Source organism: Hippoglossus stenolepis, chromosome 4 (genome assembly GCF_022539355.2).
Source record: "Hippoglossus stenolepis isolate QCI-W04-F060 chromosome 4, HSTE1.2, whole genome shotgun sequence".
In the NCBI taxonomy this organism is placed as follows: Eukaryota; Metazoa; Chordata; class Actinopteri; order Pleuronectiformes; family Pleuronectidae; genus Hippoglossus; species Hippoglossus stenolepis.
The window spans coordinates 1016587-1037916 of NC_061486.1; the positions used below are offsets into that span (position 1 = coordinate 1016587).

Genomic DNA, 21330 nt, shown 5'->3' on the forward strand with positions numbered 1-21330 from the left:
ACAGCTTCGTCCCGATGAAAGAAAGAAACTCTCCTCCCCGGCTCCAGAGGTTGAGTCTTCAGAGACAAACGTCGTGTCGTATTTCAATCAGTCGCATTTTGAATTTTCTGTCGCGTCTGAAGTCTCGAGGTCACTTTGTGTTCAGATCTGTAAAAACTCGTGTGACTTTTTTGTTAAAGCGTAAATAAAGACGACGAGTCTGGAGACGTGTTCCTCCAGAAATGAAGCTAAAATATCTCCGATACAAACGCTGCCATCTTGTGGCGATGACGTCATTTGCGGTCAGAGTCTGCAGTGGAGCCTTGGAATCGAGGCCCCGCCCATACACGCTCTCAACCAATCCTCATCTTCCTCCTCCTCCTCCTCCTCTTCATCACTTCGGTGAAGCAGCATATCTCAGATGCCTCACAGTCAGCGGCTGTTTATCACTCTGTTGAAGAGTCGGCTCGCTCTGCGCGAGGACAGAAAACAGACCTCGGCCCCCGTGTGTTTGGTTTGGCCCCGGCTCGGGTGTTGGGGGGGGGGGCGGGGTCAGGGTCATGGATTCGTTTGTTTATATAGCAGCTAAGACCCCTGAGAAAAGACGAGAGGATGAAATGTGTTGAAGTAACGAGTGGAATCATTCTGGAATCAGGACAGAATTTCACATAAGTCGGCTCAAAGGTCCAAAGGGTCAAAGGTCACCGTCACTGTGACATCATCATGTTTGCTTTGTTCATCAGAAGAGACGATGACCCTGTTTCCTGCTTCCTGATTGGGCGTCGGAGACAAACAACCACTGAGTCTCGTCCTCGACATGTTTAACTTTATTCCCACAACAAACATGTTTTCGTCCTGTTTCAAATTATCAGTTTACTGACGCGACTCCGTGTGCGTGGATCGACTCCTCGCGTTCCCTCTTCCTCTCCCACAATCCCCCTCTCATGACGTCCGCCAGCCACAAGATGAGGCCTGACGCCAGTGGACAGAGACAGAGAGTGGGGATGAGAGGAAGAATAGGAGGAGGGGGTGTCGTGTGTGTGTACAAATACGTTTTGTGTATTTGTGATAATGAAAGACTTGATTTCAGCTTATTAACTAAGAATGCAGCGAGAGTTCTGTGGTGCGACCTCATAGTGTGTGTGTGTGTGTGTGTGTGTGTGTGTGTGTGTGTGTGTGTGTGTGTGTGTGTGTGTGTGTGTGTGTGTGTGTGTGTGTGTGTGTGTGTGTGTGTTTGAGAGTGTGTGTTAATGTGTATCTGTGTGTTGATGTGTGTGTGTGTGTGTGTCTGTGTGTGTGTGTCATATTGAACTGATTATGTTTAAAAGCAGCCGGGTTTGAGTTTACACTTCAATACTTTCAGAACTGATCAAATATTTATTATATTTATATTATAATAAATTATATTTCACATTTGTCTAAAAGGTTAAAAAATATCAGCAAGTTGCTGCAAATCCACGATAAAATCTGATGATAATTTAAACACAATCAATGTACAAAATTAAAAAGGAGCAAAAGTCATCATTTGTGACTGATTTTAATTTGAAAAATAAATAAACCTATATTCTGTGAATATGTAATAAAACATAAACAAGTTAGTTTTACTTTTTGAACCAGGAGATTCTTCAAACCCAGTGTGAACACTGTTTCCGTGTGACCTGTGGTGGCACGGTGGACCAGTGGTTAGCCCATCAGAGGAGGCTGGTGGATGTTTGACCTCCTTCAGTCCAGGTGCTGGTTCTGTCTCCTCACGTCCGGGTTCTGACTCTGACACGTTCACTCTCGGCTCTCGCCCTCCTCTCTCGTGTTCGACAGTCGTGTGACGGATGTAACATATGTTTCACAGTAAGAATCCCTCGGCTGAGATCACGAGGCTCGGCCAGCTCCGCGCTTGTTGATATATCGTTCAGCGAGTTTCACTTTTCAGAGACGTTTGGCTGGTTTTCTGCTCGGCAGCGAGAAACCTCTTCCAGGAAAAAGGTAAAAGCTGAATGTCAAACTTCAGCTTCAGTCACGCAAGAGTAGATTTTACTGTTTTACTCGGAGTCTTCAAATCTTCAAACTGCTGCTCAGAGGTCGTCAACGTGTCGTCGACACGAACACCAGCAGAGAAACATTCAGTGCACGTGTCAAAGAAAACCTGTAAAACATCAACAATTTATAGATATACACATATACACTGTATATAAATGCAGTTTGAGTTATAGATGTAAACATTCACACTCTTTTCTTTGAATCGCCACAAAAGTTCAAATGAAACAATTGTTCAAACATTAGATCGTCGGAGGTGAAGACTGCAGCAATCGCGTGTGTGTGTGTGTGTGTGTGTGTGTGTGTGTGTGTGTGTGTGTGTGTGTCAGCAGTATTTAGTATTCAGTTTTCATTCAGCAGCTTGTGGAGTCAGATCAGTGTCGTGTGTGTGTCCACGTCGACTGTGTGTAACAGTAACTAGAACACGATGGCGTCTCTGACGGTGCTGATGTTTCCTGTGGCTCCCGGCGGAGTCGCCTGGCTGTGAACCAGAGCTCCAGCTCAGAGAACCTGAGCCGTGTGGACGAGCTGCAGACTGGAGGGTGGACTCAGATCTCAGGTTCTACCAACACGAGCAGGTGGAGGCACAGGATGAGAGACGTATTGATCTGTCACTGCAGATCCTCAGCTCGGGTTTCTACTGATGCAGAGAAGTGATCTGACGTCAGTGCTCAGATTCCACAGTTCATCTTTTCTCTTACACTTTTACAAGGATATCTATAATGTCCACATGGGGCTAAAGATGACAAACAATAATATAATATAAAAAACATGAAACAACATAAAAACCTAAAAATATGCACTGCCTCAATAGATGACATTGACAATAAATAATTTGAACGGCCAATAACAGCTGGGACCAATGAATTCCTGACAGTTTGTCCTGCACGTCAACAAACCGATCGGCAGCCAGAAGGAATAAAACACGAGTCGGTTCAGACTCGTTCAGGAAAATGTGGTGAACACTCGCGCGAGAGGCGGAGCCAAAACACGTGACTCCATTATTATCATCACCACGTTAAGTTCCAGGTTCAGTGTTTGCGAGTCCACTTCTCTACGTTTACATGTACGACACCTGAAGATGTCACACAAGATATTTAGTAACATCTGGTGGTGAAGTTAAATATTACAACCAACTGAAAGACTCGAGATGTAAGACATGAACTCTGTAAAACCGCGGTGATAAGGTCAGACTCTCATCACCACAAGCTCTGGAATCGTCTCTCCTAGTCGACATCTTCGTCTTCTACGTGTACGGCTCCTCTTCTTCATCCTGAGATGTTTGTGTTCTTCCAGTTTCACGTCCGTCACGTGTTAGAAACCTCATCAACACGTCCACTCGCTCTCTGGGAAGCTTCCACACATTGTCCTGCTGTGTCCTCACATGGACTCACTCTGACATGTTACACACATTTTACCAGGAGGCTGCAGGAGAAGGATTATTCAGGTGTCCACATACTTCCTCGTACCTGCTGGCTAACCTCTGTCCGTGTCTCCACAGTGACCTCCTGGAGGATCTAGAGCGGAGTCCTCACGCTGCAGACATCGCTGAGTGCTTCGTAGAGAGGGTGAGTACAGTTGATCTGTGTGTGTGTGTGTGTGTGTGTGTGTGTGTGTGTGTGTGTGTGTGTGTGTGTGTGTGTGTGTGTGTGGAGACAGTAGTGATATTGTTTCTCTAACACTTTAACCACAGTGTAGAATCTGAACGTATCCTCATTAGAGCTTCATCGAAGGCTCCGTCTGTAACTGTATTTAAACATTAGGATCAGACCTGAGTCTTCAGCTGAGATTTGCTCTTCTTCTCTCAAACCTTTTAAGCGGCGTCACATCTGCTCATGTCAGCGTGGTGTGTTTCAGCCAGAACAGTCAGATATACCCTTTTTCCACCAGAGCAGTTCAAGAGCCGGTTCAGATCCTGATCCTGATCCATTTATTTGTGTTTAGACAGAACTGGCTCTCAGTCAGAAAATCTGGTTTGAAGAATGAAACGTTGACGTCAGGGGCTGGGGGGGGGCGGGATCATTGTAAACAACGAGACCAATAAGAACCAAAACATTGTTTAATAAAACCCAGCTCCTGTCGTGTGTAATCTGCTCTCAGAGAAGATGATGGTTTTAAATGAAAGTGAAAAGAGACGCTGTGGTGTAGAGTGACACGGTGATGGGATGACTCCGGCTCCAGCCTGTGGGAAAGCAAACTGGTTCTTTAAACCAGGTTCACCAGGTTCACCAGGTTCACCTCGCCGCCGTACGCAGTCTGAATGCTAACGGGCAGACTTCCTGCTGACGACTGAAGGAGACGCACAGTGTCCATCAGGATCCTCGTCTGTAAACCTGATCCTCTGTTACAGCTTCTGTGTGTGAGTCTTCTTCCTCTAACCTGAACTCTGATCTGTTTCCTTCAGAGTGAAGCGTTCGACATCTACACACTCTACTGCATGAACTACCCCAAGTAAGTACTCACACACACACACACTCACACACACACACACACACACACACACACACACACACACACACACACACACACACACACACACACACACACACACACACACACACACACACAGTGTTTTACATCTTTAAGTGTTTTCACTAAGACTTTGTTTCATCAGTGGTTTGAAACAAACAAGGAAATAATGTAACACAACAAACTAAAACCTGAACACACGTTGGTTCAGATCGTTTTCGCTGTTTAACACAACACGTGAGACACTGATGACATCACAGTGCGACTAAAGAGCAATCTGACCCTGACAGCAGGCCGCCGACAGGTGCATGCTGGGAGTTTAGTGCGGATCTTTGGCTGGTGACTTTGATGGTATGTGATGTGTTCACGGCCTTTTTTCTGGACATCTGCAAAACTTCGATTTTCAGTGAAACTGAATCTGATTATAGTTGGTTAACTCCTGTAATCTGATTACATAATCCTGATTAGATGTAATCCATTACAACCCAGCCCTGTGTGTGTGTGTGTGTGTGTACTTGTGTATTTTGATGTGTTTCCTCTAGAAAATCTGACTGCAGGTTAATTCCCTGATGTCATCGACACACAGTAAAAACTTCATTGACGTGTGTGTGTGTGTGTGTGTGTGTGTGTGTGTGTGTGTGTGTGTGTGTGTGTGTGTGTGTGTGTGTGTGTGAACCAGTGGAAGTCGACCCCTCCTTCACCCCCCTCCACTCGCTCCTTAAAGCTCCATTAAACTCCAATAGAAATAAGTAGGTCAAATGCTTTCAGACCACCAAACTGTGTGTGTGTGTGTGTGTGTGTGTGTGAGTGTGTGTGTGTGTGTGAGAGTGTGTGTGTGTGTGTGTGAGTGTGTGTGTGTTTTCTGTGCTGCATCGCTGCTGCTCCTCCTGGATCCTCTCAGTTCCAGCTGCTGCTGCGTGTCACTTCCATGTGAACGTCCTGAAACACAGATCTATCCCAGATTCCACAAGAAAGACAAGAATGACCTTCTCAGCCGCCGTAGTTGTTCTCCCTTTGTCACAGACTTTGAGCTTTTTAATTTTCTTTTACATTCATAAAAAACCTTTAAAGCACTAGAGCAAAGAAAAAGATCACATGTCTCCTTTAAACGTTCAGTTTCACCTGCTTGTTTCTGTCTGAACATAGAATATGAATTTCATTTCGGTAGCGTTGGTGATTTCCCCGTCTGGAACCAGGATCTCTCTGGTCAAAGACGTAGTTCCGTGTGTAATTATACTGGACACACAGTAGTACTCGGCGTGTTCATGGTGAGACATTAATGTAAAATCCAGAATGAGGACACTTGGTCTCTGTCAGCGTCGGCTCGCTCCACATTTTTCCACTCAGATCCTCTGGGTCAGATTTGGAGGGAAATCTGCTGGATTGCAGGTTTTGCGAAGTCGAGTGCAGCCGAGCTGGGAACCCGAGATGTTTGTCTTTGTTCGGTTAGCTATCCGCCACAAAGAGAGAAGCACGCCAGATAAGAAAACGGCTCAGGAATGCAGCTTCTTTGCCATCTGAAAAAGCCAAAATCAGGACTGGAGTGCTGTGAGGAAATCGTAGTTCCAGTGATATCACAGCAATGTGTCATGAAACAGGCTCCTATTGAAACCACTTCAACACACATGGATCTGGTCTCTGTTTGCTCAGCTCCTCTGTCTGTGATGCTGTAAATTAACGAGCTGCAGAATGAATGGGGCGTGGGGGGGGTCGATGTGTTCTGAAGCCAACTTTAAAACTTATTGCACATGAAAGTGAACGTGTGTCCAGGAGCAAGAGGCCGGTTCCTGAGGCTAGTTTCGATTAGATCCCAAGTGGAGACGTAAAAGTTGAGAAATGTCATCGTCAATCTCTTTTCTCTCCAAATGCATCGTAAAAATCTCCGTTTTACCACCGATTTGTGTCTGTTATTGAGTCCTGAGAGTCTCGGTCTGTACTCGGCCACCTGACGTGTCCTCGAGAGACTTCCCTGTTAATGAATCTGTCTATTTAAGACGTGCACGTCCTCACAGAGGACAGAGCGAGCTGCATTTACCCAAATACCGATGAGTGTGAACGCTGAATCGTTGGCAGAGCAGAGAGAAGACAGACGTTTACTCTTTAGACGATTTGACATCAAGACACATCTCAACAGATGATGATCTTCAAGTGAATCCTAGATTCCAACATTTAAGACATTTTCTCTGATAATGTGATTCCACATCATACGTTCAAAAACTATAGACGTTAAATAAAGATGACGACAATTCTTCACCTGAAGAAATGAAGCCAACATATCGGAGATTCAAACGCTGCCGTCTTGCACCAACTTGCGTCAAATAAGAAACACGTGACTGACAAAACTGAAAAAACTAAAGTAATTCAAATATCTCAGGATGAAAAGGAAAACGCCATAAAAGTAAAAGAGGTGAGTTTGGACGCCGGTGTCGACGGGATAAACTCGTGATCAGAATTATAATGTTACGTCCTGCCTGCTGCCCCGCCCTCACCTGGACGCTCCAGAGGTTTCTCCAGAGAAAGTTGCTTCACCACACGTACACGTTGGAGGAGGTCATGGTCCTCACATACATGTGTAGATGTCATTTGGACGATGGGGGGAGGGGAGGAGGTTCATGGTGTTTTGAGAGGCGGTGCAGACTGAGGCCGGTGTCGTGTTTCCTCTGATTGGTGGAGATGAATTCAGGCTCATGGGAGCAGCTGTAATTATCTCCAGCCTGAGAATCTGGAGGCAGAGACGAAACCTGGCTTCAGTCTGTGCATGTGGACGACCAGACGAGACCAACGCTGCTCTGTGTGGTTTTTAAATACACAACATGAGGAGGACGCACAGTGAAAACCTCCCCTCTGCATGTCTGTGACTTTATCTCCAGGACCATTGGATGGGGATCTTTCCAAGTGTTGTTTCTAGGAATGTCTCTGGTGCCGTATGATTTAACTTGTCGGTGCAGAGCGTTTCTCTGAGGCCGAGCTCGGTTTCCTTCAGATCACAGATCACAGCCTCACCTCTCTGACGGCAGAGGTTCTGCTGCGTCTGGATTCAGGAGATTTGCACTTCTTGCAAATCCTGAATCCATTTCTACTTCCTGCTAGAGGGTTCAAAACTCCTGCTGGCGCCCCCCGGAGGTTGCGAAGACTATTACAGTCACACTATGAATGTTTTGAAAAGAAAAAAACGTTTATTTATTCTATGAGCCTATGAAGCAACATTTGATTCAGTTGGACTCACATGTATGAGTTGGGTTAACACTTGCTGGTGGGCGTGCTTGACACCTGGTGCCAGCGCGATCGCCATGGCGACAACAATCGCAGTGTCGTGTTTGGGACACATAGCCGTCGTTCATGCTTACGTGCCATGCTAGCTCTCCATCTACCAACTCAAGAAGAAAAGATGCAACCGACATTACCTCAGGCCGAGCACAAAGTCGGCTGACTCCGCCTCCTCTTTCATAGTAACGGGATTCTATTGGCTAGCACCCTCTCGAGAGTTTGTCTGAGCATGATCTGATTGGCTGCTCTCGTCTTCTTCTGCCAAACATTGACAACAGAATCACTCAGCAACACGTCATGTCACCAACGGCCCTGCGTCATTTGCTCTAACGACCTTTTCATTAACAGGTCAAATATGCATCAAGCTTCATTTCCAACATAACTGATGGAATCGACGTGGCAGAACATCAGGAGCCTTAAAACTTCATGTGTAATAATAACAGTGTTCACATACAGGATATAAAATGTTGCTCTCGATGTGTTGGACGCTCACATCGACGTTGGCCTCAGTCGCTGCCGCTGCGAGGGAAGGAGCCAACGAATTCTGCACACATGTCATCACTCACCTAATAATACGCTCTACATCCTTCTAATGACCTGGCTGCAGGTCCGGAGCTCCGTGGCCCAGAGGAAGAAGATCAGCACAGAGCTGAGGTTACCAGTCATGTGTCCTGAAACATCCTCAGGTTTGATGAACCTGCAGACGAGCAGAGTTTGTCTCAGATCCTCTGTTGAAAACATCAGTGATTTGTCTGTAGAAAATATTACAGCTGCTCTGAGTTCCTGGACTCGTTCCTGTGATTAATGTCTGTCTTGAGGAACGGAGCCTCTTCTCTCCATCGTTACCTTGACCTCCTTCCCTCCGTCTCCCCCCTGTTCTTCATCCCCCATGTTCAGACCTCCCCCTCTTTTCTATCTCTCTGTTGGTGTCCAAGAATCTTTGGCGTCACGCTGTGATAAATGTTTGTCAGCGGATTTAACAGCTGAAGAGTCTCCAGCATCCTCCATCTTGTTCTTTCACCACCTCCACAACCCCCCCTTTCCTCTGGTGTCTCCTCTTCCTTCATCATCTGGACAACTTGTCATCTTCCTCTTCAGCTACGTTTCTTCAGGTTTTCGTCGAAGGACCCACAACAGTTCTTCTCCTTCTCCTCCAGCGATGATCTCACAGATGATCGTTCATAATCTACGTTTGTCCTCTGATCCATCTGTCTCTCTTCCATCTCTGGTTTCTTGTTCTCTTCTCTTCTTGTCCTCTTCGGTTCCTCCTCTTTTGTTCAAATTGTGATGAATGTTTGCTCCGATCTCTTCGGTTCTTTGTGTCGTGATGAATGTTCATCAACGGCTGAATCTGGTTCATTGAGTTCTCACTGGATCCTGGATCATATTTTTGTTGTGTTGTGTGAATAAGAAAAGAAACAGAAAACAGATCCAGGCTGTCGAACAGAATCATTTGTTCTCAGTGAAGTATTTCAGGATTCTCTGAGTTGAAGCCCTGGTTGAGTTTGAAGTGTTATTACTGTGACTGGTGACAGTGAGTTTTTAAATATGAATCCTACTCATCTTTCATACAGAGGCACTCAGGGTCAGAAATGTGTGAGTCTGTGCACATGCTGGTGATTGTAATGTCTCTCTGTCTGTCTCTCTGTCTCCTGTCTCTCTGTCTCTCTGTCTCTCTCTGTCTCTCTGTCTCTCTCTCTCTCTGTCTGTCTCTCTGTCTCCTGTCTGTCTCTCTCTGTCTCTCTCTCTGTCTGTCTCTCTGTCTCTCTCTCTGTCTCTCTGTCTCTCTCTCTCTCTGTCTGTCTCTCTGTCTCTCTCTCTCTCTCTCTCTCTCTCTGTCTGTCTCTCTGTCTCTCTGTCTCTCTCTCTGTCTGTCTCTCTGTCTCTCTCTCTCTCTCTCTCTCTCTCTCTGTCTCTCTGTCTCTCTGTCTCTCTCTCTCTCTGTCTGTCTCTCTGTCTCCTGTCTCTCTGTCTCTCTCTCTCCTGTCTCTCTCTCTCTCTGTCTCTCTCCTCTGTCTGTCTCTCTGTCTCTCTGTCTTTCTCTGTCTCTCTGCAGCTCGGTGGCGGTGCTGAGGGAGTGCATGAAAAACGAAATTCTGGTTCGTTTCTTCCAGGAGAGACAGACGACTCTGAACCACTCGTTACCTCTGGAGACGTATCTGCTCAAACCAGTGCAGAGGATCCTCAAATACCACCTGCTCCTACAGGTAACACCTCAAATACCATCAAATACTATACTATCTCAAATACCAGCATATTTCCAGGTAGAGATAGAACTCATTTACACACACACATAAACATTTGCAGCTTTTCCCAATAAACTTGTTTAGCTTATTCTCTGGTTCCAGTCCAAGCCCACCTCTGAGAGGAGAGAGATGATGAAACTAACACACACACACACACACACACACACACACACACACACACACACACACACACACACACACACACACACACACACGCTGCTGCTCTGTCCAGTTTAAACACTGGTCAAACATATGTTTGGATCTGTGCTGGGATTACCCATAATCCTCGGATGGTCCCACTTCCCCTAACCCTTGAGCTGCGTTGTCGGCCAACGAGCTGCAGCTTGTTGAGTTGTGTTCGTCGTTTCCTGGTGTTGGAAACAGACTCGTCACATCATCACCTGTTGGTCGATGTTGTGGAGTTTTACTCTAAATCAAGAGTTTCAATAAAATCTTTGAGTCCCTGTACAGGAAGGACGATCAAACCTGTAGATCACACACATTGAGACTCTAAAGTAAAATGATAAAGTGTGAGGTAGAAAATATATACAAATATATGATATGTAAAGGAATCTACAAAGAGGCAGTTTGGACAATACTAGAATAAAGTGATGTTCACACTGAAGCCTCTTGTGTCGCCTCAGGAACTTTCTAAGCACTTTGATAAGAGCGCCCCTGGATATGAGGTTGTGGAGGACGCCATCATCACCATGACGGCGGTCGCCTGGTACATTAACGACATGAAGAGGAAACAGGAACACGCCGTCCGGCTGCAGGTAAACACAATCACTCTGTAACTGTTGGTGCATCAACGCCTGGAATCCTCGTCTGCGATCTTTGAGACCAAATCTTAGTTTGAAGCAGCAATTAGAAGAAATGACTTCCAGTCAAACTGGGAATGTAACGTTGATATGAAGGACTGTGGGTGTGTGTGTGTGTGTGTGTGTGTGTGTGTGTGTGTGTGTGTGTGTGTGTGTGTGTGAACAGACCTGTGCAGACAGACAGAGGTCATCTCTGTGACCTTGAGGTGTCAAACTGCAGCACCCCCACACACACACACACACACAGGAACATGTTAACAGTTTATTGACTGGTCCCATCACACGTGGACGTGTCCAGCAGCCATTACACACCTGACAGATCCCAATAAAAATCTGGTTTTAACCGATTTAAATGTGGTTTCATGGGATAACAAATAAAATCCTTTAACTTCAATGTGTAGCTGAGATCATGTGATTGAGTAGAAAATAACCAGTTTATATGAATCTTCAATAGTTTTAATAACATGAGGGACTTACTTACGGGTTATTACGTGTTTCTACACGTTCCCTCCTTCACGTTGATCACAGCCGCCGCATCGTTAACTGAACTCCTGTTTTTTATAGAACAGAGAAGTCGAGGTCGTGTGTTTTGTGACATAGTTCAGTTGCTGTTGGCTGCAGCCGACCTGAGTTTGACCTTTGACCTCCGAAGGTTCACGGAGCAGGAAGAGCTCGAGCGTCGACCTCTGACCTCTCAGCAGCAGTTGGGACAGAGATGTTTCTCAGCGTTTCCTGTCAGGCGTCAGGGATCAGGGCCTCGTGACGCTTCCTCTTCATGTCCATGACGATGGTGGTGGGAGGAGTTTGAAAGTCAGGACTTTGGAATTAGACAAAGTTAGTGTAGAGAAAGAAATCTCGTTGAACCGGTATGATGTCATTAAACTGTCGGTGATGTCACTCTGCTGGATGATGTCATGGAGGAGGTTCAGACACAGCAGCTGGAGTGAAGAACATGTGATGATGATGAGTGATGGATGACGCGTCGTTATGTTTGTTCTACGTACAGAGATCTCTCTAGAACCAGGAGCTTCTCTCTGACCTTTCACCTCCTCACAGGAAATCGAGTCCTTGCTGATGAACTGGAACGGGCCGGACCTCAGCGGGTTCGGAGAGCTGGTTCTGGAGGGTTCCTTCAAGGTCCTGAGAGTGAAGAAGGAGCGAGCGTTCTTCCTGTTCGATAAGATGCTGCTGATCGCCAAGAAGAGGCTGGAACAGTTTGTCTATAGCACACACATATTTGTAAGTTTGTCCAGATGTAAAGAGCCAATAAAGATCCTGGTTTCACTGTCAGACAGAAACGCTGAAGAATTATCTTCACGGAACAAGTCGATGAGCTTCACGGTCACGTTGCTCGGTGTCTGCCTCTGTGTTGCAGTGTTGTAATCTGCTGCTGGTGGAGACGCTGAAGGACTCGCTGTGTTTCAAAGTGTCGGACCAGACGATTCCCAAACTGCAGCACGTCGTCCAGGTGAGAAACCAGAAGCCACAGGAACATGAACCACTGACTCATAAAGTAACAAATAGGTCTCATCTAATAACAAATATCTATATGAGGAAATATCGTGATATGTTCCATTGTTCCATTGTTCACTCCTGTTCCTCATGTGACCACTTAAATATCATTTCTATGTGACGTTCTGCAGACGAAGAACCAGGAGGAGAAACGACTGTGGGTTCACTACCTCAAGAGACTGATCGTAGAGAACCATCCGGCTTCACTCCCACAGAAGGTGAGAGGGTGAGAGGGTGAGAGGGTGAGAGGAGGGTGAGGAGGGTGAGAGGGTGAGGACGAGAGGAGGGTGAGAGGGTGAGGAGGGTGAGAGGGGGTGAGGACGAGAGGAGGGTGAGGAGGGTGAGGAGGGTGAGAGGGTGAGAGGAGGGTGAGGACGAGAGGAGGGTGAGAGGGTGAGAGGGTGAGGAGGAGAGGAGGAGGGAGGGAGAGGAGGGTGAGAGGGTGAGGACGAGAGGAGGGTGAGGAGGGTGAGAGGGTGAGGAGGGTGAGAGGGTGAGGACGAGAGGAGGGTGAGGAGGGTGAGGAGGGTGAGAGGGTGAAGGAGGGTGAGGACGAGAGGAGGGTGAGGAGGGTGAGGAGGGTGAGAGGGTGAGGACGAGGAGAGGGAGGAGGGTGAGAGGGTGAGAGGGTGAGAGGGTGAGGAGAGTGAGAGGATGAGGAGGATGAGGAGGGTGAAGATGAGAGGGTGAGAGGGGAGAGTGAGAGGCTGAGGAGGGTGAAGATGAGAGGGTGAGGGTGGGAGGATGAGAGGATGAGGAGGGTGAGGAGGGTGAAGATGAGAGGGTGAGAGGATGAAGATGAGAAGTGAGGTGGGAGGGTGAGAGGATGAGGAGGGTGAGGAGGGTGAAGATGAGAGGGTGAGGCGGGAGAGTTCTGATGAAGGACATGTTATTAACAGTGTAGATGATTCCTTTCTTCTCTGCAGCTGATGTAGCAGCAGTAGTACTTTGGTGTTTGCTGCCACCTGCTGGTCGTTTACACAAACTCCTCACTGCATGTAGACAACAGAGTTACAAACACAAACACAATTTTATTTAGTTTTTATTTCTCAGCTGAAGTTTAACTGATGTTTTGTGTCTTTTTGTTCAGGCGAGACAAGTCCTGGGAGACAACTTCTGTCAATGTGAGTACACACACACACACACACACACACACAGACACACACACACATATAAACACACGCAGATGACATCACTTCCTGTGTTTCAGCTCCTCACTTTGAGCAGGACAACCTGAAGAAGTCCTGCGCCTCGCTACGCTCGGACGACGTCCACGGTTTCCACAGAGGCCGACGCCAATCAGGTCAGGGTCAGTTTCACGTGACCAACGTGTGTGTGGTGGTTTCTACCGGCGTCATGAGACACAGCAGAGTTTCAGTCTGCTCTGTCTGTCCCTCCAGAGCCTCCAGAGCTGCTGACCTACACACCGGAGAAGTCCAGGAAGGGTCTGCCGCTGCTGCTGGACGGAAACCTGCCGTACAGACGCACCAGGAGACAGTCAGGTAGACAGACACACCTGAGGACAGTCAGGTAGACAGACACACCTGAGGACAGTCAGGTAGACAGACACACCAGGAGACAGTCAGGTAGACAGACACACCTGGGGACAGTCAGGTAGACAGACACACCTGAGGACAGTCAGGTAGACAGACACACCAGGAGACAGTCAGGTAGACAGACACACCTGAGGACAGTCAGGTAGACAGACACACCTGAGGACAGTCAGGTAGACAGACACACCAGGAGACAGTCAGGTAGACAGACACACCTGAGGACAGTCAGGTAGACAGACACACCTGAGGACAGTCAGGTAGACAGACACACCAGGAGACAGTCAGGTAGACAGACACACCTGAGGACAGTCAGGTAGACAGACACACCAGGAGACAGTCAGGTAGACAGACACACCTGAGGACAGTCAGGTAGACAGACACACCTGAGGACAGTCAGGTAGACAGACACACCAGGAGACAGTCAGGTAGACAGACACACCCGAGGACAGTCAGGTAGACAGACACACCTGAGGACAGTCAGGTAGACAGACACACCTGAGGACAGTCAGGTAGACAGACACACCTGGAGACAGTCAGGTAGACAGACACACCAGAGGACAGTCAGGTAGACAGACACACCAGGAGACAGACACACCAGGAGACAGTCAGGTAGACAGACACACCAGGAGACAGTCAGGTAGACAGACACACCTGAGGACAGTCAGGTAGACAGACACACCTGAGGACAGTCAGGTAGACAGACACACCAGAGGACAGTCAGGTAGACAGACACACCAGGAGACAGTCAGGTAGACAGACACACCTGAGGACAGTCAGGTAGACAGACACACCAGGAGACAGTCAGGTAGACAGACACACCTGAGGACAGTCAGGTAGACAGACACACCTGAGGACAGTCAGGTAGACAGACACACCTGAGGACAGTCAGGTAGACAGACACACCTGGAGACAGTCAGGTAGACAGACACACCTGAGGACAGTCAGGTAGACAGACACACCTGGAGACAGTCAGGTAGACAGACACACCTGAGGACAGTCAGGTAGACAGACACACCTGAGGACAGTCAGGTAGACAGACACACCTGGACAGGAGTAGGTAGACACCCTGACAGGCAAAGTCAGTGAACAGAGGACAGTCAGTAGACAGACACAGGAGACAGTCAGGTAGACAGACACACAGAGGACAGTCAGGTAGACAGACACACCAGAGGACAGTCAGGTAGACAGACACCAGGAGACAGACACACCAGGAGACAGTCAGGTAGACAGACACACCAGGAGACAGTCAGGTAGACAGACACACCTGAGGACAGTCAGGTAGACAGACACACCAGGAGACAGTCAGGTAGACAGACACACCTGAGGACAGTCAGGTAGACAGACACACCTGAGGACAGTCAGGGAACAGACACACCGAGGACAGTCAGGTAGACAGACACACCAGGAGACAGTCAGGTAGACAGACACACCCGAGGACAGTCAGGTAGACAGACACACCAGGAGACAGTCAGGTAGACAGACACCTGAGGACAGTCAGGTGACAGACACACCAGGCAGGACACACTGGAAGCAGGTGACACACCTGGAGACAGTCAGGTAGACAGACACACCTGAGGACAGTCAGGTAGACAGACACACCTGAGAAGGTGACAGACACCGAGGACAGTCAGGTAGACAGACACACAGGAGACAGTCAGGTAGACAGACACCCAGAGACGCAGACCAGAGGACAGTCAGTGACAGACGACAGACCACCAGAGACAGTCAGGTGACAACACCGGACAGTGACCTGAGGACAGTCAGGTAGACAGACACACCAGGAGACAGTCAGGTGACAGACACCCGAGGACAGTCAGGTGACAGACACCTGAGGACAGCAGGTAGACAGACACCCAGGACAGTCAGGTAGACAGACACACCAGGAGACAGTCAGGTAGACAGACACACCTGAGGACAGTCAGGTAGACAGACACACCAGGAGACAGTCAGGTAGACAGACACACCTGAGGACAGTCAGGTAGACAGACACACCTGAGGACAGTCAGGTAGACAGACACACCTGAGGACAGTCAGGTAGACAGACACACCAGGAGACAGTCAGGTAGACAGACGCACCAGGAGACAGTTTGCTGTTATAACCTCTGTGCTTCTCTTTCAGCTCCGGCTAAAGACATTGAAGCTGTGTTTCATCCCAACGGTGAGAACGTCTCTGTGTCAAAAGTTAAAGGTTCCATGTGTAGGATTTAGAGACATCTAGTGGTGAAGTGTCATGTTGCAGCTGAATCCCCCCCCCCTTCCAAACATGACAGAGAACCTGTGGTAGCTTCAGTTGTCATAAAAACTCAAAAGGTTTAGTTTGTCCAGTTTGGGCTACTGTAAAAACATGGCTGCCTCCGTAGAGAGGACCCGCTCCTGATGTAACTATAAAGTATTTAAATATAAAGTATTTAAATATAAAGTATATAAAGTATTTAAATATAAAGTATTTAAATATAAAGGGCCAATTCTAGAGTAAAGAAAACAACAATTCATACAACTTAGATGAAACAAACTAGTGAAAACATCAGTAGGATTATTTTATATTTTATTATGTCTGAACAGTTAATGCAGAGTTTTGATTTTGACTTCTTCTTCTTCTTCTTCTTCTTCTTCTTCTTCTTCTTCTTCTTCTTCTTCTTCTTCTACCTCGCTGACCATCGGCTCTTTCACACCTGGGGAATCCTGCAGCCTTGAAGGTAAGTTCTCAGGTGAACGCTCCAGTAAAGATCCAGCAGGACTCTGTCCACTGAACAAAGTGTTGTGTCGTTATCTGATGAACAACTGGATTAAACACAAACACACACGTAGACACGCACTAAGCTGAGAAGAGAGTCATTTCTTGTAATATCACAACATAAGGATCTTTCTCACTGACTGGTGCGGTGGTGTTTTGCAGCCGGCCGGCAGCGAGGGCGAGCTGTGCCAGGCCGACAGTCTGGGCTCGGCCGGCAGCAGCAGCACACTCGCTTCCTCTGTCATTGAGGTGGAGGCTGAACTGTCAGAACAGCTACGACGTAAAAACAAGGAAAAGGTATTTTGCTGTGACCTGATGAGGGAATAACATCGATTGGATTTAATCTCCGGGTTTAAGCATCACATTTTCTGTTCTACAGAATTTTATCTTTAAATAGGACTATGTAGCAAGTAGTTATGAAAATAATGTAAAATCAAAAATACTCAACCTGGAAATTGTCTTGGCTTAAACCTGGCCTGGAAAGAAATTCAATGACTCAGTTTTAACACACAACAAATTCCATCTTTTCTGTTCTCATTTGTTGTGATCAGGAAGAGGAAGAAGAGGAGTTGACACCACTTATTGCTGCTCCTACTCTGTCCATCACTGAGGAGATCCTGGAGTTCATCAACCAGAGCAGAGCCAGGGAGGGACTCGCCTCCATTCACACTGATGCAATGGTACAAATCCACTTTCAAATCCAAGAGACTACAAGTCAGTTTGCCTTCCACAACTTAGAACCTGATTTACTAATTCACTAAGGTCCAGAAATGAAGCCAGATACAAACGCTGCCATCTTGCACTGATGTCGTCATTTGGAGTTAGTCTGTGTAGTAACTCAGGTCAATGGAGTCGTGCTATTGAGGCCCATACACGCTCTCAACCAATCAGGAGTCAGTCTCAGCTGTCAATCATCACGTCTCAGCCTGTTTTTATGTCATCAAATAACTAATTAAAACCAAAATGATCAGAAACTTGAACAAACATCAGTGAGAAAAGAACGACCTGAAATGACAGAAAAGGTCTTTAACAAACATTTATTTAACGTCTACTTTGAGTTTGAGTTTGGTCCATGTCCCATCTGCTTACATGGAGGAGACAGGGTTTATGAACTAGTATAAAGCAGTTTATAAACTAACGTGGTGCAGCCAGCCACCGGGGGGTGAAGGAGATGGTCAGTTTATACAAGACTAATTTTAAAACGCTCTCTTATTTTTCTTCCAGGAGCAGGTCCTGGATGAGCTCCAAGAGAGTCCGACTCCAACTGACCAGACCAACTTCACCTGCCCGCTGCCCCCGGCCGCCTGCCCCTCCAGCCCCGAGCAGAGGACCCCAGGGCAAGAAGAGAGGGGAAGCCCAGGAATGGAGGATGACAGCGCCCTCCACAGTCAGACCGGTGGCTCTGGTGATGAAATTAGACTTGAAAATAAGACTGAGGTCAAAGAAATTCCAGATGCCACAAGCGAAGTTGAAATGGTAGTGGAGGCAGATGAAGAGAAACAAGGAGAAGGTTTAGAAAAAGACAAAGATGAGAATAAAGCTTTGGATGAGGATGAGGGTGTCAGCCCTGCTCCAGTATCAGATCTTCATTCCTCCACCTCAGCAGAAGAAAAGAGAGAGAGCGGAGGCAGTTGTAACTTACCCACTGAAGAGGCAAAGAACGAGGTCACAACCTCCTCGCAAAGTTCAGATCTCCTCCTTCACCCCATCCAGAGACGTCAGCCACCCACAAGACGCTCCCACCTCACCAAACGAGACAAGAAGATCATCGAAAAGATCCGGAGTTACTACGAGGCAGCAGCCGAGGCCGAAGAGGAGGAGGCAGAGGAGGAAGGGGAGCAGGCAGAAGGAGTGGCAACAAGAAGGCGGAACAGTTTCTCACAAATCCCATCCGGCTTGGTGAAGGAGTCTGTATCACTCTTTGATGTGAGTGGACATCAGGGGGAGCCAGAGAGTGGACAATCCGTGTCTGAAACCATCAATGGAGAGACAGATCCCTGTTTCATCAATGGTCCCACCTCTTCCCCAACTCCACTCTCAGCTGATGCAGAGAGTGATAGACAGGCAGATAAACCAATCAGCTCCCTGGATTCTGATGGAGACAGACCAATGGAGACACCAACCTCTTCTATGATGCAGGACCAGGAGACCCCAAACCAAGTTGGCGAGAATCTACAGCAGAACCATCCGGTTGGAGAAGAGAGTGAGATACAGGACAAAAATGGAAATGTCCGCAATGGACTGTTGGAAGAAGAAGATCTGTGGGATGAGCAGGAGGGAAAGACAAGTGTTGTGGCTACTGGGAAGCAAGATGGACATTCACTGCAAGGAGAAGGACCATCTATTTCCGAACAAGACGAACCAGCCTGTCCCGAAAACCAAGCTGTGATCAACAGTTGTGAAAAAACTGTCTCGATAGAATCAAAAGAAAGCTGCAAAGAGCCCTCTACACCTTCACGTACAGAACAATGTCTAAAAACTGAGACCAAAATTCAGTCCACCTCATCCAAACACAGAGAACTGGCCAAGACCAGCGGAAACCTAGAGGGTCTTCCCAGTCAGATAAAAGTGGGTGGATGGTCCCGCCACTCCAGGATTGTCACCGCTAACCGGGCCTTGTTTGAGGGCATGGGATCGGATGTAGCCAGTTTTGGATTATTTGAGTCCAATCCAGTGGTGGACTCCGTATTGATAGAAAACTCAGAGCGTATTCTGAGCAAGGTCCAAACACTGGCAAGTATGTACAGCGCCAAAGCCAGCACCATGAAGGTCCCGTTGCATCAGAAACGCGCCTACGGTGTACGGAACCAATCATGGGGCTCAGGTACCCTGACTGGACACTCTACTCAGACCCACACTAGGAGCCAGCAACAGGTTCAATGCCAGGCTCAAAAACAAATCCCAGCTCAGTGCAGGCAGCAACCGAAACACCAAATGGAAATCAATCAATCAGAAACCAAAACTGGAACCCATACTCAGTCTGAGACCAAAAATCAGAGCAAAACCACAACACAATCTAGGGAAGAGCAGACACATTTCCAAGACCAGACAAAGATCTGCAGCCAGAACCAGACCATGAACATGGAGAACCAGAGGATCCAGGAAGAGAGAATGATTAAGAGAGCTCAGAGTCTGACAAATGGTAAAGTGGTCCTACGATTTATCAAAATATATCACTATCACCAGTGTGACACTGCTACATGGTCATTATAACCCATTGTTTTCTGTTCTCTTCTAGATTTCCAGGGGATGACAACCTCTGCCTGTCACCACCAGGCAAATGAATTCACCCTCTCCAGGCCCAGGGACTTTATCTTCGCCTTGACCAGAGAAAGAGACTCTCGGTTGGGCGTCAACTGTCAGACTTCCACCTCCCCTGTGGAAAATCAATCCACTGGACTAAGAGATCAATCATCCAGTCAAGCCCAAGAGGCTTCTCCAGGATCCAGACATCGCCTCGGTGCACAACCTGTAGATCAGAGCACTTCTTTATGCTGCTCTGCCACGAACAACCCCTTGACTTCCACCATGACCTTGGATTGTAGCGTCACCGAGTTCAGGGGCCTCTCTGCTTCCCCAGGAAGAGGAGGAGCCCTGAATCAAAACAGAGAGTTTCATACAGATGCTGAAGTGACAGACAGAGAAGAGGGGTGAGTGGATAATATTTACGGATTAATAGCTTGATGATGTGACCCTGAAACCATGATCAGAGCAACAGAACATGTGTCACTGTTTGATTCCCCTTGTGGTTTTCTGCAGGTTGGAGCAGAGTGCTGGACACCCTGGTTACTCCATCAACGAAGACACAACATTTGTAAACATCATGACAGCACACAAATACAATCAGGACACACCAGCGACTCAAGATAAGGAAACACCAGAATGCAAAGTTCCCACAGGGCATTTAGACAACGAGGATTCTTTAACCAAAGATGTGCCGAGTCTTCATACAGGGCCTGAACACTTGGTTTGCACAAAGAACATGGATAGAGAGGCATCGCCAGGAGAGCTGGCACTAGGTGTAGCATCTACTCAGAGCCAGTCTCCAGCAGAGGACCACGGCTCCATGGTGCCTCACCAAGGAGAGCAGCCCCCCCTGCAGGAGGAACACTGCACTTCACCGGGGACCTCTGGGGGGCCAAAGATAGATGAGCTGCCAAGCAATCAGATGAAATCAAATGAGACAAATCATGCTTTAAATTCTTCATCACAAAGCAGGATGATTCTACAGGGGTCAACGTTGATCTTTTCAGAAGAGCCCGCTTGCAACCGAGCCTCAAGAGAACTAGTTATTCCAGCTCCTCTGCGTCAGCCTTTGCACTTAACCTTTGACCCCTCTGTGGCTTCTAGTCATGCATTCACAGAAACCCAAGAGGATCGCAAAGCAGGAGCGGGAGCAGCACCGAGTCCATGGCGCTCTCCATCAGTGCCGTCTATAGACCGTCTACCAACCTTCACCAGCCAGAGGCCACCAGACGTACCCACCACTATGGGTGAACAGGCTCCGTCTAACTCCTGGAATGTCGGTAGCAACTCTCCATGTGAATACAGGTATGAGAAGAAAAAGTAACCTGTGAACTACAGCTAAAGGTTAATCAATAACTTCTACTATCAGTTACAGAGCAGAATAGCTTTTTAATTTCACCACCACAGAAAACACTCCTTCCAATTCATGTCTAATAATGATAATACTGATAAAGTGCTGAGCTGAATCAGGC

At 47.5% G+C, this 21330-nt stretch overlaps 1 protein-coding gene across 1 annotated transcript in view; it reads left to right on the forward strand.

Moving 5' to 3' along the window:
- Positions 1–21330, forward strand: part of plekhg2 (pleckstrin homology domain containing, family G (with RhoGef domain) member 2) — a 54128-nt gene that overhangs the window by 29363 nt on the left and 3435 nt on the right. Inside the window, exons 5-21 of the mRNA XM_035155338.2 lie at positions 3512–3578; positions 4415–4461; positions 9803–9953; positions 10637–10768; positions 11870–12052; positions 12189–12281; positions 12457–12543; positions 13416–13449; positions 13536–13634; positions 13726–13827; positions 15998–16036; positions 16567–16574; positions 16775–16909; positions 17164–17292; positions 17837–19754; positions 19851–20262; positions 20372–21163. Of these exons, the coding sequence (XP_035011229.2) occupies positions 3512–3578; positions 4415–4461; positions 9803–9953; positions 10637–10768; positions 11870–12052; positions 12189–12281; positions 12457–12543; positions 13416–13449; positions 13536–13634; positions 13726–13827; positions 15998–16036; positions 16567–16574; positions 16775–16909; positions 17164–17292; positions 17837–19754; positions 19851–20262; positions 20372–21163 (4428 nt within the window). The remainder of the gene's footprint in view (positions 1–3511; positions 3579–4414; positions 4462–9802; positions 9954–10636; positions 10769–11869; positions 12053–12188; positions 12282–12456; positions 12544–13415; positions 13450–13535; positions 13635–13725; positions 13828–15997; positions 16037–16566; positions 16575–16774; positions 16910–17163; positions 17293–17836; positions 19755–19850; positions 20263–20371; positions 21164–21330) is intronic.